Consider the following 19,385-nt stretch of genomic DNA (forward strand, 5'->3'; position numbering starts at 1 on the left):
CAACCATCTATACATATTACTGTAGATAAACAAAAGTATTATCACAATGGAATTTGATCAAATAAGTCCAAGAAGTATGGAGTTTTTGGCAAATATTCAGGAACAACCAGATAGGTTTAGAGATCTTTCACTTCAATTTATTGCTGCAATGGAATCTCGTAATATTAACGTGCCAGAATTTGAAGACTCTTTCGATTGGATTAACACAAGTGAAAAACTTTCTTTCCAAACCGTGTTAGCTAACAAGCTGTGTGTTTTGGATTTCTTCACTTATTGTTGTATCAACTGCATGCATGTATTGCCAGGTAGGAATATGTATACGCTTTAATTAAATGTTTACATACTTTCAGGTCATGAATAGGTTTGATAGTTGTTACAGCCTTTCTAATTCACGTCAGCACACAGTGAATGCAGGGGCGATTTCAAAAAACAAGTTTATGTCTGCAAAATTTTGCAGAGGTGATTTTTTTTCTTCGCAATTCATAGAATTCTTCAATTGCCTTGAATCTACCCTAAATGTAAGGAAAGTATAGATAGAAAAGCGATGGAAAGTTTTCCTAACATGCAAGAATTAATAAAGGTCATAATAGTGTTGCTGAGCATTTTGCTTATTTACCCTAAACATAATTAAAGTAGTTTAAAAATGAACAAGCCGACTTGAAAAAGAGAAACTCGAATTTAAAAGGCAATTTGCTAACGTCAGACGTTCATGTCACCCTTTTTTGTTTTATTGTGGATTGCCAAAGCGAATCATAAAAAAAAAGTTCACGTTGACATTTTTTTGCCAAAGTAAAAGTGGCAAATGCTGAGGCGAAACAGTAAATTGAACGTTCGCATCGGCAAAAAATTGCCGACGCGGAAAAATATGAATTAGATAGCTTGTCTATCAATTGTGTATGTTTGTAAAACAAATGTTATTGAAATGCACCGTGCATTCTGTTTTAGATCTACATGCGTTGGAAGAAAAATATTCAATACAAGATGGGGTTGCTGTTGTTGGTGTGCATTCAGCAAAATTTCAAAATGAAAAATTATTGTCCAACATTCTCAGTGCAGTGCTACGATATGATATAAACCACCCGGTTGTAAATGATGCTGATGCGATATATTGGAACAAGATGAGTATTCGATGTTGGCCGACTTTCGTTATTGTCAGTCCTGAAGGCAAGGTGTTGTTATATTTGGTTGGTGAAGGCCACAGTAATGTGTTGTTGCAGTTTGTAGATGTAGCACTTAACTATTATAAAGAAAAAGGTCAGGTCATCACATTAATTTTAAGTTTTCTGTGATTATTTTTCTAAAAGTAATTCTTTAAGAAAACCTTCATCAAGTGCAGTGGATACTTCCACTTCTAGATGGCGGTTCACCACTTGCATTTTTGTGATGCTTATTTTTACACAACTTTTTCTACATACTGCTTATTGCTTTTAAAAAACCCTGATTACTTTAGGCATTGGTTTTGTATGCATAAAAAACATGGTTTCATAGTATTTCTTTAGCATCCATTACCTTTAAAACTGATGTGATATCATATCATCTAGCTATGAATTTCCAAATGGTGTTATTTAATTTCCAGTACGGATTGGATAAGCTCTGTTCTACTTAGATTCCATTTGTTTATTTCACAGATTTGATAAAGCACCATCCACTGCCAATTAAATTAGCTAAAGATTCTTTGAAGTCAGAATATTTAAGGTATCCTGGGAAATTAGCTGTGTCAGAGTCTGGTGAAGAACTTGCTATAGCTGACACTGGTCACCATAAAATTGCAATAATAAATAAAAATGGCATGGTAACGAAATCTGTTGGGAATGGAAAATCCGGCCTAAAGGATGGTTCATTTCAAGAGGCTCAGTTTTTCTCTCCTCAAGGGTTATTTTGGCATGACAAATGCATATATGTTGCTGACACAGAAAATCATGCAATAAGAAAGGTGACCACTTTATACATGTTGCGTAAATACAAGGACAAAGTAAAATTGGCTGATCTAACTTAAATCACTAGTAGTTTAAATTTTTTTGATCTTTTGTATTCTAAATTTAGAAAGTCATACCATTTTATAGAACCAGTTAATAACCCGTGGAAAATCATAAGTTGAAAAGACATAATAAAATTTGGCTTTGCTAACTAAGCCTTTTTTAAACACTCACGTATGGCAAATTCAGGGTGGCCAATTTCTAGTCTCTGGTAATAAAATTAACAACAATAAGTATTTATAAATAATAAATATTCTATCAACATGTGACAGAAAACCACTAATTTTTTTCTCCGATATAAACTTTGAACCCTGAAATATCTTATAAATTTTCCTCTTTACTCCCTAAAGAACAGGAAAGAACAACAAAAAATTATTTAAACTGTGAAAATAAACATAGACACACGTTACTAGGGTACCTTCTAGATCCTTTTTTTGAAAAACTAAAAGTATTAGGGTATTAGCATTGAAGTAAAAGTGAATGCGTTGAACCAATTAGTACTAAACAATAACGAATTAAAATTGAAATGTGTTTAGACACTAATATTTCTAGATTTTGGAAAATTTTACAAAAGTGACCTTAGTTGTCTCAAATTGTAATTTCTATCTAGAATATTCTTACACTTGCTAAACATTCTTTAGTACAGAAAATGTAATTTTTCTAGGTAGAAATCGCCTACTACGACGCTATCCTAAAAGACTATTTTGATTTTGTTGATGCCTTATTCTGTCTGCCAGAGCTTGTGACTGAAAAATGCTATATCAATTTTTTTGCATTTGTTACATCAAGGTGAAACCTGTTTTGATATCACAAAACTTCATATGGGAGTGATTTTTATTTGTAATTTTTTATAGATAGACGTCGAGTCCTCTTCTGTAAGTACCATTACTGGTCTAGGTACACAAGGCAACGATAAAGAAGGTGGAAAAATAGGTATCGAGCAAGAAATTAGTTCCCCATGGGATGTTGTTGTGTATGCGCCGCCAGGTAGAGTAGTCGCAACGTTTTTTGAAAAGCTCAAAGAAGCAAAAAAAAATTTATGTTTTATTTTTTGTAATTTTTTTGTAAATGTTTAGGTTCCGACCCTTCTTGCGATGAAAAGACGTGTTTATATATTGCAATGGCTGGAACGCACCAAATTTGGTGTTTTTATTTACAAGATGGTGGTTGGCTTAAAAAAGGGTACAGTTTCATTTACATATTTTAACCTTTAATTTCCAGTGCATACCTGACATTGAACTGACAACAGCCTTGTCTCGTCCATTCTTGAATGTGCAGATGAAAAAAAAAACATTATTTTAGATGGCAGCAAATATTCCTATTTTAGAAAAGTAGCAATTTTGTTTTAGAACTCAGAAGAAACATACTAGTTTGCGTTTTGCAGGGAGTGGAAACGAAGAGAATCGCAACAATAGTTACCCTCACAAAGCATCATTTGCACAGCCATCTGGTTTAACAGTGGCATCGGTGAAAGAGCAGAAACTCGTCTATGTTGCTGACAGTGAAAGCAGTAGTGTGCGATCAGTTGACATAAAAACGGGCGCTGTGAAAGCTTGTGTTGGTGGAGAGAGAGATCCAACAGTTAGTAGAACCTATGAACTTTTTGTTATTTGAAAAAGTAATAAAAGAGATCCTTCTTAAGATTACCTCTTTTATAAGTAAACATTAAATCAAGAAGCATCTGGTCATTTTCCCCATGAAAATCCAAAAAAGGCTACGTCGATTGTTATTGAATTCTTACAAAAAAATCTCATTTTGTTTGGTCGCAAGTTGCCTTGGTTCCTTTTATTCATCTCCAGGCAAATTATCTGATCAGATGAACAAAACTGGAATAAATGAGCTTTTGTATGCAATCTTATGCTGTCTTTTTAGAATCTCTTCGCTTATGGAGATGAGGATGGTAAAAGCGTGAATGCAAAACTTCAACATCCACTTGCAGTGGCGTACAATCATACTGATGGATTTGTTTATGTTGCAGACTCCTACAATCACAAAGTAAGCTCTTGAATTTTGCTATGTTTTCAGTGCATTAAACGAAAGTTCTTTCGCGCCATGAGTCTTGCGAAGAAATCGATACAACACTCTCCTACTTGTTGAGTATGTTATCTCTTACTTTTTGGAACTCGTTCGTTGGAAGTTTCTCGCATTAATCATAATGACGATTCAATGCAAGACAAAACACCTACACAGAGACCCAAAGTTAAAAGCGAAGCAATTGAGATCTCAGCGTGGCTATTCCTTTAAAACCTCCAAGATGGAGTGCTCTTAAAAGTTCTAATAGCGTTTACAATGTCGAATGTATTGTGTTTTGTAATATTCTTTGAACGAATTTTACGAATTTTGTCCAGCACCAGGGTAAATAAAAAAATCGCTTTCTTTTTTCCGTTCCTTCTTCTTAATTTTGAATGCAAATTCTTAAAATCAGTGAAATTTAATTCGTTTAATTTATTCATATCCTTAATGTTGGCCTGCATTGTTGAATTATGGCACGCCCTGTTATTGGTTTTATTCATCTAAAAATTTATCTAAACATTTTTCTGTTTTCCATTTTAAGCAATTTCTTATTTTTCTTACAATTTTCTAAACCCACGAAAGACCATCATAAGACCTTAAAGCGTCTACAATTCCATTTCTAAAAAGACTTTCCAGTGCTTATTTTTTTGTTTTTATTTCTTTTTTTCGGACTTTTGGTTTAATCTTAAGGTTTTATACATTTTTTTTTTATTTTTCTGCGCAGGTGATTCTCGACAAATTCTTGTTTTCACTCACGCTACTTTCGTTTTTGATTATGAAAAATCTTCAAATTACTTGCACAGCATGATAGCCACGTGTCTAGTTCCATTCTCGCAGTATTAAGAAGGGTTTACTGCTGTATTAAACTCGTATGTTTTGTGATTTTTTGGAGATAAAAACAACACATCCAATCTTCTGTATTGCTTTCTCTCTTGTCTTTACGCTTAGCCGTCTTTTGGCTCATTTTCATTGGGCGGAATATATTTAAAGCAATTTCATATTTGTTTACAATGGAACCTTAAATTACTCGCCCAGTATTATTTTTATTTGTCGCAATATTCAGAATTTTTCCCTGTCGTATTCAAAAAACTAGTATGCTTTTAATCACTGCCCGTGATTATTATTTTATTATCCTTCTGTGTTGCGTGTTTACTTTTTTTTTTTGGGGGGGGGGGGGTAGCTACATCTCCTAAGTAACCTAAATAATTTAAAAAAAAAAAGGAATAATTATTTTATCCTAATTGTTTTATCCTAAAATATCAAAACCACTTAAAATATCAAATGGTTTTTAGACTTTTAGCATTTTGACTAAATTTTGACCCTAAAATAAAATTCTTCTAAAATCTCCTAAAATTGTCTACACTTTTAGCTGTCTTCCGACTGGAGCAGTGAAATTAAAAAAAAAGTAATTTTTTTGTTATCTCTGCTAGTTTGTATTTTCTTTTACGTAACTTTATATTATTTTCCTCAAACTGTTTTTAATTGAGCTCTTAATCAAATTTTACCTAATTTTTTAAAACAGGACGCGTTTGTAGAGCAGATATTTTAATCTGAAATGTTTTAACCTGTGTAAATATTGATAAATAAATAAATAAACAAACGAATGCACGCATAAATAAAGCATTCTGATTAGCTGACGGTGCAAACTGCGCCGTTTTTATTGAGCAAATAATTTTGGAAGTGCAAGATCACCTGGGAATTTATTGAATTCAAAAGCTATATTATGATACATGTATACGTCTGTCTGTCACGCAAAATGGTACCCCAAGTAGCGAGACGCACTGAAGGCGGTATAAAAAGAACGGGCGAACCCGTGGATTTTTGGTAAATTTTCGTAGGATTTTAATTGATCGGCATTAAGTAGGCAAACTAAAGGAACAAGCAGCTGGAAAAATATATTGTGTTGCTTTTTATCCACACTGTTCCCGTGTAAACGTCTCCTGTCTAGTTTTTCTAGTATATGTCGAATGTGTTTATATATCATTTTTTCTTGTTTTTCGTGCGTTGGAATGATTGTTCTAATCTTACAAATTTAATAAATGTGTTTCTTTTTATTTCTTTAATACTTGCTTTCCATGTTTTGATGTTTAAATTTATTGTAATATGTTAAATAAAGAAATTAACAAAAAATACTTATTGAATTTATATATTTTGTACAATTTTTTTTCTAACAATAATTCTTTTAACGTGAAAAAAAGAAGAATTTGTTATTTTAAGAAAAGTCAAGTCGTGAAGAGTCAAGAAAAAAACCTAAGATGGACTGTGCAAATTTGGCGTTACTGATGACCTTTTTCATACTCTGTGTTTTCACCGTACTTTTCAACTTGTCATCGCTATATTTTCTTCTCACACAAACACAACGGAGAAGAGTAATGCATGTCATTTTAATTAGCCTTGTTCTTAATGGTACGTTAAACGGAATGTTCTTCCTCGTGGATGTTTTATTGTTTTGGTATGGCGTGGAAGTGGAAAAGTTAGTTAAAAAGTTGCTAACAACATCTCGCAATTTGATTATTATTGCTGCTGTGTTACATTTGCTACTTTTAACCGCCGACCGAACTATTGCTGTGCTCTACCCACTGCGGCACGATTATATTGTAACGAAGGGACGAGCTGTTAAACTCATCCTGTTCACCTATCTGTTGTCGTTTTTGATGAGTCTGCATTTTGGTGATCACAAAACTCGTCTGATAATACTCTCAGTAACGATTATTTTTGTGGCCTGTTTCATAATAACTGCCTACGCCAGTATTTTTAAAACGCTCAACACGAGTTCCCGAAAACTTCGCGTGGCACGATCGAACTCGCACACACGTGTCGTGTCGTCAATGAAACCAGGTTTTATGTTTATGTTGATTTGTGGCGTGTTTCTATGCTTCAACCTTCCGTCAGCGGTCACTATTTTGTGTCTGTACTCTCGCCTTGGTGTGCACCATGGGGAACCATACGAATCCGATAAACCGGTAGTGTTGGTCTCCATGTGCCTATTGATGTGTTCGTGGGCGGTGAATCCTATTGTGTATATTTTCTCGAACAAAAGAAATCGAAAGTGTTGTTGGCCGGGTAAAAAAAGAACGGTCGATGTTAGTAGTATACGTAGAAAAACGAGTTAAGAGATGTAATAGTTTCGCGATCAATATCTGATAGCCTCACGATCAATATGTAATAGTTTTACGATCGATATCTTTTACTCGCTTGCCTGCATTACGATTTTCTGTTATTTAAATTAAAAGAGACAAATCGGACGATGTAGGAAAATATCAAACCGCCAATAAATATAAAAAATTTTTTTATTCTTTATGATCTATCCTTTCATTCCTTCTTCTTTTTCTTATTTGTTCTTTATAAACAAGATATAATGACTTCAATGTGTTAAACTCGACGCAGCCCGTGTTTATTATCTGCAGTAACAATGGATACTAATGGATAGAAGAACTGCTCGTGAATTATTATACACGATGATATGTGGTTACACTTACATTTCTTCTTCATCATAAATTGTACGACCTTAAAATTGAGTAGGGTTTGACGAGGCAACAAGCCCGATTGTCTCGTTTATTCCAAACCTTGATGTGAAAAATGTTTACCTTTGACTGCTACGATCATAGAAAAAATATATAGAAAAAAGCTTATTTTAAAGTTCGCCTCCTCAAGTAATTTCGTAGGGCTATTTTTATTTTAGATTCTCGCATTTTTAAATTTCGACGTTCAGAGCGCGCTTTAGATTTTGGATTTTTTTTGGTTAAAACATATTCTTAAAACGTGCTAATTAATGCTGACGCTGGAATGGCCATTTCCCCGATTTTTAAGATGTTCTTGGACCCCTACGTTGTTTATTTAACTGTGCGAGCGTGCTAGAGAATGCCACTAGCAAATTTTAAATACTATCTACTTGAACTACGCTCGCGCCAAAAATAGCGATTTTGCAGCATATTGGCTGCAAAGTATTGAAAATTTGTCTTTTTTGATCTTTGTTACTACATTTATACATTAACTACATTTCTAACAAAATTTGCTTTCTAAAGATGTCAGGTACAAACTATTGATGCTTTTACTGTTATAAAATCTTGAATAAACACGATAGAAAAAAAGGCCTTGTGTTTTTTTACTGCCGTAAAATACGTCATTCGCATTTGTTTTCTCGCAGCGAAAATAATCTAATTCGAGCTCATTAATTTTCGCGGAAGTTTGAATCCCCCCCTCTCCCCCCCACAAACAAGGCAAAAAAATTCTTAGTTTTAAAATTGTTTTTTGCGCGTATTTATTTTAGCGCAAAGTTTCTGTAGTTAATTTATAACTACACGCCTTTTTGCCTCGATGTACAAAATTATTGCAAATATCATAGGTTAAGTTAGCGTAGTTGACTAAGCTTTCTTCTTCGAGTTGATGAAATGAGTTTCTCTCAAACGAAAGCTTAGACGGGAACAAATGACTCAGCGGAAACCCTGATTTTAAATTGAACAATGTGACCATCGCTTCGGAAGCCATTTAAATTTATCTGTGAGTTGTTTACCAAGCTTGGCCAAATCTGGCTCTGGTAAAAACTTTGTAGAATACTAATGTTAGTTGGGGTGAGTGAAACCACTTAATGGAATGTTCGGAATGAAAAGGGCGTTCCCCGATAATATCACGTGAGCAGAGAACAATAGAATTAGGCAATCAAAAAGCGCGGCCAAATTTTGGCCGCAGAAAAATCGTTTGGGACCCAGCGTAATTTTTCCCACCTTAACTACTCCGATTTCCCGATGGTAAGAAAAATCACGCTGGGTCTCTGGCTAAGCTTAAGTCTGACAAGAGAAATCTTTTGGAATATCAGATGCTTCTGAATGAGCAGTTTGTCATCAAGTGTTGTCTCAAAGTGTTCTTTACTAAGTTAGCAGCGCAGATGTAGAATAATTTGTTGAATTTTAATTAAATACACCTTTTCCGAATTTGTTTTCTTTGATGTACCGCTACTTTTTCTCAGCTTTGTCAAACAAAATGAATGTGATTTTTAAAATCCTCACCTTAACTTGATCAAAAATGTGAAATCTTCATACAGTAAACAACCTGTGAAACAGAAGCGTATACCGTAACATTAATACCTCCAAAACAGAATTTTCACTTGTCGGATTAAGTTGAAAATTTATACAAACACAAATTCAATGATGCTAAATATGATCTTAAAGACAAAATATTAAAATTCTAAAATTTTACAAAACATGTAATTCGGGAAACATGTATTTACTGTTTTGTTTAGAATTGCAACTAGATGCCCTTTCAAAGTCTTTAAAAAATTTAATAAGCTGCCATTGGAGCTTTCAATAGTATCTGAGCTATCTTAGTTGCACTGATGTTGCAATCTTAATGTGAATGTGTGATAGATTTCTATGTACAACATCGAACCATGGTTTTAATTTTTATTTTTAGATCAAGGTTATTGATCCTGTAGCAACAACCTGTACTACACTTGCTGGTTGTGGTAAAGCGGGATACAAAGATGGTGCATTTGCTGAAGCGTTGTTTAACGAGCCCGGTGATTTGCAATTTAGTCCGGATTGTAGATGTTTATATGTTGCAGATACGAACAATCATAAAATACGAGTGCTTGATATGCAGAAGAAAACCGTTTCAACGGTACTGTAATTATATTTTTATTATATTTATTTTTCGTTTGTTTTTATATTATTTTTTCAAGGTAACTGCTTGAAATGACGTTGGAGGGATCGTCATATTCTTTGAATTCAAGAAAAGAAAATGTTTGTGTTGTATTTTAGAAAGCTGTGGTATTTGCCTACATTTTAATAACTTATTTTAAGGAAAATAGCTTGAATGATTTTATATTTTTTAGACGGCCTTCTTTAAGCCTGGCATGTTCATAACATAGTACTTAAGTTGTCTTCAAATTCGGAACCTATGTTGAACATAAGTGTTGCCTTGTAGGCGAGATGTAAATAAAAGTCGGTAGAAATCTTAGTGTGTTGTTCATTGACTAATTTTCGGAAATTTAATGAAAAACACTTTCTTTTAGAGTAAGTACCAACGAATTTTAAGCTAAAAATAATCTAAACTTTATGAACTAAAAAGAAATTTGCCGAAAAAAATTAGTCAACAAACAATGTCGGTGAAAATGAACTTATATTAGTTTTTACCAATAAGGCATAAGAAAATCCGAAATTGATAATCAATATTTAGGAATCGTTTGGAAACATAATTGAAGGAAATGACATCCTGTATAAATATTTTAAAATAATTAAATAAATAAAATTTGTTTCGAACTATTTTAGCTTACCCTTTTGGATTCTGACGAAGTCGACGCGATGACTGTCATTCATACCTCTTCGGACGATTCGACAGAATATAAAACCCTTGTTGGCAACAATACTAAAGTTTTAGAAATGGAACAGATTGCTCGAGATTTATCGCAGAAACTAAAGTTAAATGTTGAAGTTGCTTTATCTGGTCTTCATTTTACGGATGAAGCTGAAAGCAGGTGGCAGGTTACCATCATTGAACAACAAACTTCAGGTTTGTTTTTATTTTATTTTTCTCTATTTCTTTATTTCTTTAAAAACACCAGAGTAGAAGAAGTAAAAAAATATAATCTATTTCGCCACAGTTTTGTACCCTGTTCCCCATTTTAAGCACCAATAGCAACGATTGCCTTAAAAATGAAGAAGAACTATCAGTTGCATTAAAAATGCACACAGACTTCTTCAAATGTCTTCAGCGGTTAGCTAAGGAGATCATCCCAATGATATGTCTTCCTTTAAACTCCTTTAACGCCGCTTCGGTATACAGCGTTCATTAACGTACGACGTTTCTTTTTATATTACTCTAGCTACTTACTCATGTATAGTGTTGAAAGAGGTATCCTATTCGTTTTACATTCTTTCTTCTTTTAGAACGACTTTCTCATTTCAATGGAAGTGTTAATAAAACCACGTCATCGTTTTCTCTCACTTTACCATCCTTCGATAAAGATATTGTGCTCAAGGTATGTAATAATATATTTCAGTTATCAAAGGTCGATTTTGAAACAGCTGACTAAGCAAAATCAGTATTAAAGGAGCCAACGCAAATATTGGAAGCTGTTCGCGCCATGCAACCATATCCCTTTGATCAAAATTTAACACAAAATCTAAAGTCGAAATAAGGAACCTTGTTGTGGGAACCTTGTTGCGGGAAGTCTTTTTTTAACTGATCCAGACTATTCTTTCCTCACATTAAGTAATCAGGGTCGCGTGTCTGCTTTTTATCACCACTTTGATCCATCTTTTTAGTTGGAGATGTTGTTATACGTATGTACAGATGATAACACGTGTTTAATGAAAACAGCTCTTCTTCATCAAAAAATAACCTTCGACACTCAAGCCTCAAGTGATGACGTCATCGTGAAACACATAGTAAACCTGTGAGAGGTATGCTATGCTAAGATCGTATAATTTTTTTATGTATAAATGTAATGGATTTTTTAAATTTATCATGTAGGTATTTTTTTATAATTAATAAATCAATCAAAATAACACACTTTGATGCAATTAAAAATTTTATGGGGATTAGATATTTGAGATATAGAATAATTAAAGGGATGTTGGAATATGTTATAGTTTACTCAGACAAAACTCTAGTTTAAAGACTTGCAAAAATTGTCTTCAATCTTTTAAACCAACTTCTTGGCAATATCGGTGCACAACTAAGAAAAACCCTACCTGTTTGGCTGTGTGAATTGAGAAAGAACTAAGGTTAAAAGTGCTGAATTATTGTCTAAGATAACTGGTAAATCTTTTAAAAATCAAATTTATAACAGTTGTTTCTTTATATTTATAAATATTAGAAAATATTATAAAATATATATTAGAAAATATATATTAGAAAAACATTCCAGGACTTTGGTGGCCGAGAGCCTTGAAACAAAAAATCACATTTAATAACAAAAAGTCACATAACAAATTTACATTTTAAAAATTTGTAAACTGATATTATTTAAAATTTACTGTATTTATATCATTTTTAACATTGATTTTTTTTCGTGGCCTGGCCAGGAATAGCCAACCTTATGAAATCTTGTTATTTAGCTTCCACCAGTGGACGTTATTTAGTAAACAATTTTTTTAGTAAACAAATAGTGGACTTAAATTAAAATTTTTAAAAAACCGTAATTGTTTGAAATAAGTATATTTAAACCATTTTCCAAAATTGATTTGTTTTTGTAGCCTGGCCGGGAACAGCCTCATCTGCAGACCTTACACGGTATATATGTAAGCAAGCATGGCGGTTGTCACAAACGGTTGTCGTTTCAATAGCGGCTTGAAATAAATCCTTAGCAATTATGTTTTGTAGGGCATGCAGCGAGTCTAGATAATGGACTGTATAATGAGATTTTTCTCTAATTACAAACGAAGTCTGTACTGTAGATCGACATTTAACATACTTAATATTTATGACACTGACTAGGCAGTATAAACACGTTGACAGCTGTAGCTAGTAGAGAATGTGATAACTAGATCGGGGAAACTGTCAGAATATTGGACCATGCGGAATTAAAATGCAACGAAAATATGATATAAAAGTGATAGAGCTTATGAGATAATGTATGCTATAGACCCAGAAAACTTTAAAGCTGGTCAACCAAGTTGTTTTTTAAAGAAAAGCATGCTAAAATATGTTGTACTACCTAAGGTACATTGGTGGTCACGTTAAACAAATAGCCTTCAGAACAGCAAATTTCTTCTTGCTATATTTGGTTGTGTGAGTACAGCCAGCAGAAAGATGGCTTAAATTGTTGACAACAGATTCCAAGTCGTTTGCTTCTGGAATTTCTGCACGAGATGTTACCATCATATGTGAGAATGTACAGACACTGCAGTGTTGGCTCTATACAGGCGGGTTTTGTTTCCACATATAAAATCCTCGACCATGACAAATTCATTGTCACAACTATCTTCTTACCCTGGCATGTTTGTAGGAAAAGGTAATTTCAAAAAATTTTCGCGTTTTAGGATCTAAGCTTTATCTTAATTGTGCAGCCCAATTATATACTGATAGTGCATCTGATAGTGCATTTACACTTTAGCATATTTATACGGATCGAGAGTCATGTTACTAAAAATAAAAATTTATACAAAGTGCGTTTACATTAGATTTTTCAAATTTATACGGATTCAGCATGAAAACGGTAAAAAAGAAAATTGGAAATGTTTTTTCTGGATTTGTTTAATCCGTAATAATTGCTTGAATCCATAGAAAATTTTTGGACGGAAAAACTTTCTGATTTGTTGTCCGAAAATTTTTCCATTCGAAATTTGTTTTGCCGAAATTTTTCTGTCCGAAAATTTTGGTTTTTCTATTTTTTTTTAAAAAAGAAACAGTGCGTAGAAATTATAAATAGGGTAATCAGAAAATCAACAAAAAATGCAGTTTTTAGACTAATTATTTTCATTATTTTCGCATTTGGCTGAGGATCTATCAATAAAGTTGGATCCTGAAGACCCTTTTGTAGATCTTGATTGAATATAAGTACACTATAAATTCTTCTAGCCTCATTTTTGTGACATTTCCTGTAATCATTACTTTTTGGTACAATTCCCTTTGGTACAATTCGAAAGACTCTCTCATACATTTTTTGATTTTATAAATGTCCGAAGATTTTGTAACTAAACGCAGTTAAATTTTGTTAAGAGTTTGTTAACAACCCAAGATCTCGACTTGATATCATGCTGAAACACTTACCCGGTTCCCGAGGAAATATTTCCCATATGAACAGCCCCTAAACCCTCCTTGTCCGCGCCTGTGATGGGTGTTTTTTATAGCGAATTTTGATATTATGGGGTACTCCCTGACATTTTATGTGTGTCTAAGTCAACATACTAACTTTTTACAGTTGTAACTTGAAAGCTATAGACAAAGGTTTTTGTTTTACATGCTTGTGGTGGATTGAGTTCTGTGCGTTAATGCCACTGATTTCGTTGAAACACTGCATTAGGGAATGACTTTGAAAGTGATGAAACTAAATGCACTATCACTTGTTCTTTCTAAATTCCTTTTCGTTAATCGTACAAAACAAATTCTTATAAAATATGGGACAATTTTATGCATCATGGCCTATTCCAGGATCTCACAGGACATTTCTAAAGGCATTAAAAAAATTCTTGTGGCAAGCTTTCTTTATATTATAAGCACTGATTTTGTCATAATCATATTCCAAAAAGATTTAGGTGCCGATTTCCCTCTATTTCATGGCTACATCAGATGACTTGCCATCAATTTGCTGTACAATCATTTCCTTGAATTTGTCAATATTACCTCTAAATTCAACTTTTTTTCTCCTGCTGTTCATTGCTAGTCTGCTTTAGTCTTTTAGCCTTCATCGTAGCTTCTAAACTTGCCCTATTATCTTTCCTATTTTTCGCATAACGTTTGTTGTTGTTTGTTGCCATACTGGTATCCTTGTTTGCCCTTACCAATACCAAACCCTTGTTGTCAACATCGTCTCACCTTAAAATTTACGAATTAATTTGAATTTTACGAAATGGAACCTAGAACAAAGGCTTAACCTGTCACCAAAATAAGCAAGAACATCCCAAGGAAAGCTGTGAATCTCCAGGAAGAGCCCTTTCTTTTTGGTACTTCAGTACCAACGACAAGAAATTTAAAATCACACTTCCCATTACAATAAGAAAGTCAAATTAATATCCTTGTTTTGAAATCACAAATGTATGAAATGTGATTGTTAAATATCAGATGCTACTTTAGATAAATTTCCTAAACAAAATAGCAATTCTCCTTCAAAATTACCATCAATACTAGCTATTTCTGGGTAAAACATGTAAAATCTGAGCCTTGAATATCCACAAGAAGAAGTTTGTGATTCCTCTGGTTCGAATTGTCGTTATACATTCCAAGTGGGGTAGACAGACGAAAACCCGTGTGTACAGCAGAATAGTCTGCGATGCAAGAGGTGTATTATCAACGTTATCTGTTTTCATATACTAGATGATCCCACATGATTGATGTGGCATACTTTTTCATGATTCTCATACTATTTTTTTACTTATCAGTTTTGTCCTCATTAAAATGTTTGTTATGACAAAAGGGGTCTTAATAATATAGTCAAGAACTTTACCAGTTCTCATTGAAATAATAAACACAATTCCTGTCTTTGGACAATGGCTTCAGCCATGTTCCATCAATAGTGGTAACTACGTGAGCAACCTCCTCGCCGTTTGGACCCACTTTGGTTAATTCAGATTCTTCTGCCGCGGACGTGAGATGCTCAGCTCGACTGACCGATTTCTGACATGGGTGTTTCATAAATTTGATATGGTTGTTCTGAAATTAGTGTTGGTAAGCCCATATTTGTCATGAAAGATTTTAGTCTCGTATGAGTAATTGTTAGAGAAGCGTACACAGGCTGCACATTACAATTGGTGCGTTTTTCGTTGTGTCGTTTGATTTTAATGTGCGTTGACCGGAAAAGACGGTTGATTGCTTTTTCTGACAGTAGGTAAATTTAAAAAGCCGTTTTTCAGCAAGGCCTCTTCTAGATAAGGGTGCTTCATACAATTCCAGTTTACTACTGGCACGTCTGCAAATTGGACGTTCATTTACACTCTTATCAGGAACATGACATTGCTGCAATTTATCAGTACAAGTTTTATTATCTGAAATAATATTTAAATTTAACTGTTTAAATTCCATAAGTTGGTACAATAGTGCTACAACATGTTTGCAGCATCCGCTTTCACCAGCTTTGTAATTACTTTTGGTATAAAAAAAGTCTCCAGATGCTTGACACAAAAGTACGTAAACAGTGTATCTGTCTTTCGTTATTGAAACTACAAAACTTTTCACAATGAAGGATGAATCATAAACAGAACAAAGAATAAAGAGTAATAAATATATACACTATTACCAACTGACAACTAAAGGTATATCTTCATCTCGTATAGTTTGTACTGGGTACTGGAATAGTTTCTAGTGCTACCTCTTTCTTAGACTTATACTCCAGGAGGATAGCTACAATCCATTTTATTTTTTATTTTTCACATTACACACTGCTGCTCCTCGACATTTCCCGTCTCAACTGTATATGGGTTTGTCTACCACACCCAAAGTCCATAACGTACGAGGTTGATTGTCATCTCAAATAATAACTACGTCGTCCACAGCAATACTACTAATCTTGTCGTTAGAGTTATCTTTGATGTTCTCGTAATTCAGTTACGTAATCATTAAGCCATATTTTCCAAAAATGATCCAGATTTGCTTGGTAATTTACATTGTTCGCCTGATTTTAACTCCAGACGTTCTGAAATAAAACCTTCAACGTCATAATAAATAAGTTAATTAAACCTATATCGATGCGATAAAACTGAACACTTCTCTTTTGGTTGGTGTCGACTGAATGCAATAAATCTTTGCAACACCTCTATCTTTATTTTCTTTATTTACAGTTTCGAGTTTTCTGAATACACAATAGCCCATCAATTTTGTTGACTCTTCTGAGAGGGAATGGTAAAGTAATTTATCTGAATCAGGTGGCAATTATCTCCTACCAAAATTACTGAGTAACCACCAAATGTAGTGTCTAAAAATCCACTTGCCTGATGTGAACGACGCTCTATCCAATCTAATATTTTCAAAGCTATAAATGAGAATTCGTTAATAATAAAATAAAATAAATGTTCAAGCTGGAGGCCTCCACGTAAATTAATTGTAATAGACTGCGTGGGATAACACCGTTAATGATGAAAGCAGCTATGTCAAAGAAAGCTGACAATACACAAGAATTACCAAGCAATAGCTTTAGTGCACCGATTAAAAAGCTTTTACTTGAACTGCCCTGTCCTGTAACTATCATTATTAAGGGTTGCGTTTGCTCAGGTAGTGATCTTTAACAATATTGCAGACATGCAATTGATCTTTATTTAGAAGGTCAATACCTTATGCATGCACTTATTTTCTCATTATCAAACCAAAATGGTAAACTACATATTTCAGGACTTGTATAAAGTAGTGATCGTTGTGATTCTATTTCGACATGATAGTTAACATGTACAGTAGTAGTTGTATGTGTCGCATCCATGCCAGTCCAGCGTGCTGTATCTATATTGTTTTTTACAATTTTATCATTTGCGTGCTCCGTATCATCAGTATGGTCAGGAATAAAGTTAGCTGGAGCGTATTGTAAATCATGTGCTAGTTTTGATGTAACATTTTTACCAATATCAATTTCTGTGTGTCATATCGTCACGATTGTTCAAGAATTTGATAGGACGTGGCTCCACGATTTAATAAAGATAGGAGTGAATAAGAAAAAGGAAGAGTCTAAAAAATGAAACGTTTTCGAGGTAAAAAAAAATCGTAGAACCTTTCATACTTTATTTTCAAAGCTAAAAAAAATTATGAGCGTCCTTCCCCCGATTCAGCTACAGGCGTGTGTTCTTTGTGTCACGTGATCCAAATAAATTAAAAAAGATGCAAAGATATTTTGCCTAATGCGCTGCACAATTCTGCGAGTTTCCTAATTTATAAAAAAATTTATTTTATTTTTTAAGAAACTGCTATACTGTTATGTGAAGAATTCCTGATAGGTTTCTTTTAAACGATAACCTGTTATATTAAATTCTGTATAAGTTATTCTAACCCCAATTTGTTAGAAGAATATCAATTTCATAGCAAGTAACATCTTTTTGTTTCTGTCTTTGTTATAAATTATATTTTTGGCCTTTCATTTTTATTTATATTGAGTAAAAAACTATTTGAACTATCGCTGTTTTTTCCTGCTACAATGAACCCATGTTTTAATTATTAGCTCCCAGTCCACCTTAGGACCATCAACGCTAAAGACTACAAGGCTGGTCAAACTTATCTGTTAAACGCATTAAATCTGACGGATAGTCATACCGTCGAGAATACTAATTCTAGTCTTGGGGGGCGGGGGCGGGGGGGGGGGATTCTCTCTACCCTAGTGTAACGACACAAACTAGAACAAGCTAGACATAGCTAGCTAGCACCGGAACTAACTTGATTAATATTAGTATAATAAGGATTCTTTATTTCTTAACATCAAAAGAGACCATGAAATACAATATTTAAATTAATTTTTTGGAGGCCGAAAATATGTTGACTAACCTTGAAACTTTCGCCATAGAATGTTTCCATTCTTTTGTCTTTTACCTAAAACCACCTGGCTTTAGGATTTAGGGAAATCTGCAAGCTCTAATAAAAGACCCAGCAATAGTCGGCAATTAATAAATAAATTTAATAAAAAAAATTATGGAAGTTGCAATTTTCCAACATTAAAAAACATAAAACCAGAACTTTCTCCATGTGAAATGAGGGGAATTAAAAATACAGAAGGATTCGCTAGTGGAATAAATTTTTGCGAGAATTTAATTTTGCAGTTTCGCGAATCTAAATTTTGCCATTTTTAGATTTTGCAATTATTTTTTTAGCGAATGGCCAATTACTTGGCTTTGCAATCATTAAAGTCGCTGTTCCAATCAGATTCGTCAGAGGAATCGTTGATGTAAGGGTTTTCAGGACTTTACAACTGACACAATCAGCGAAAGAAAACATTTTTTTCTGTTTATATATTAACAAAGTGTGGGCTGTGCCAAATATTGGTGAATTTACGCAAAAACAATGACATATTATTCCTAAATTTGATAAAAAATAAAATTGAATTTCGCAAGAATTTTATTTCGTGAATGGCAAAATTGACAAAAATTCCCGGGAGCATATTTTGTGATTGCCGACAGTGGCAATTAAAGCATGTCGCAAAAAGCACAAAAATGCGCCAAATCGTGAAAATTTATACCATGATGTGATAATTTATCCCATTTTCACAGTTAACACCAAAGCTCATCGTTAAATCAGAAAAACTGAATCTTAGTCCACTTGTCAACATTGACAGGTTAATCCATGCCCATCTGTCAACATTGACAGGTGGTTTGACAAGAAGTTTGACAACTAATAAATTTTAATAGAGCGTACAGGAATGTGGCAAAGGATCGAGTAAGTTTCTATCCGTTTTTTATCTTATCCCTAAAACCAGAACCGACTTGGCTTTAGGGCCTGGGAAAAACCAGCAAGCCTTCAAGATAAGGTCTAAGGAAGAAACAATGTGACAAAATTTTATTGACACCACCCTAGATCCACGAATGTTTTAAAGAATACATTCTGCAGTTGCAAATAAGGCTAAAGGCAAAAATCAACAAGTTTAATTACGACTTCTCACTAAAAAAGCATGTAGAAGGACACCTGCCTTATCATTGCTTTTATGGTCCATAAATTATGATTGTTTGAAGGTAACTAGGCTTTTATACCCCTTGTGTGGAACTGATTATCGTGAAACCACTTTTCGAGAGGAAATAAAAATAAAAATCAATAGCTGTTTTCTTTATGTGTCTA

At 33.6% G+C, this 19,385-nt stretch overlaps 1 protein-coding gene across 1 annotated transcript; it reads left to right on the forward strand.

The window, feature by feature from the left end:
* The first annotated feature begins 13 nt into the window (after window positions 1-13).
* Window positions 14-11,496, forward strand: LOC130644738 (NHL repeat-containing protein 2-like). The gene is made up of 11 exons (XM_057450458.1): window positions 14-305; window positions 946-1,254; window positions 1,629-1,933; window positions 2,831-2,963; window positions 3,053-3,158; window positions 3,326-3,557; window positions 3,849-3,971; window positions 9,399-9,605; window positions 10,256-10,496; window positions 10,874-10,965; window positions 11,252-11,496. The coding sequence occupies exons 1-11, from the start codon at window positions 47-49 to the stop codon at window positions 11,384-11,386; spliced, it is 2,142 nt and encodes a 713-aa protein (XP_057306441.1). The 5' UTR covers window positions 14-46; the 3' UTR covers window positions 11,387-11,496.
* The last annotated feature ends 7,889 nt before the right edge of the window (window positions 11,497-19,385 follow it).

The sequence above is a fragment of the Hydractinia symbiolongicarpus genome, chromosome 5, assembly GCF_029227915.1.
Source record: "Hydractinia symbiolongicarpus strain clone_291-10 chromosome 5, HSymV2.1, whole genome shotgun sequence".
In the NCBI taxonomy this organism is placed as follows: Eukaryota; Metazoa; Cnidaria; class Hydrozoa; order Anthoathecata; family Hydractiniidae; genus Hydractinia; species Hydractinia symbiolongicarpus.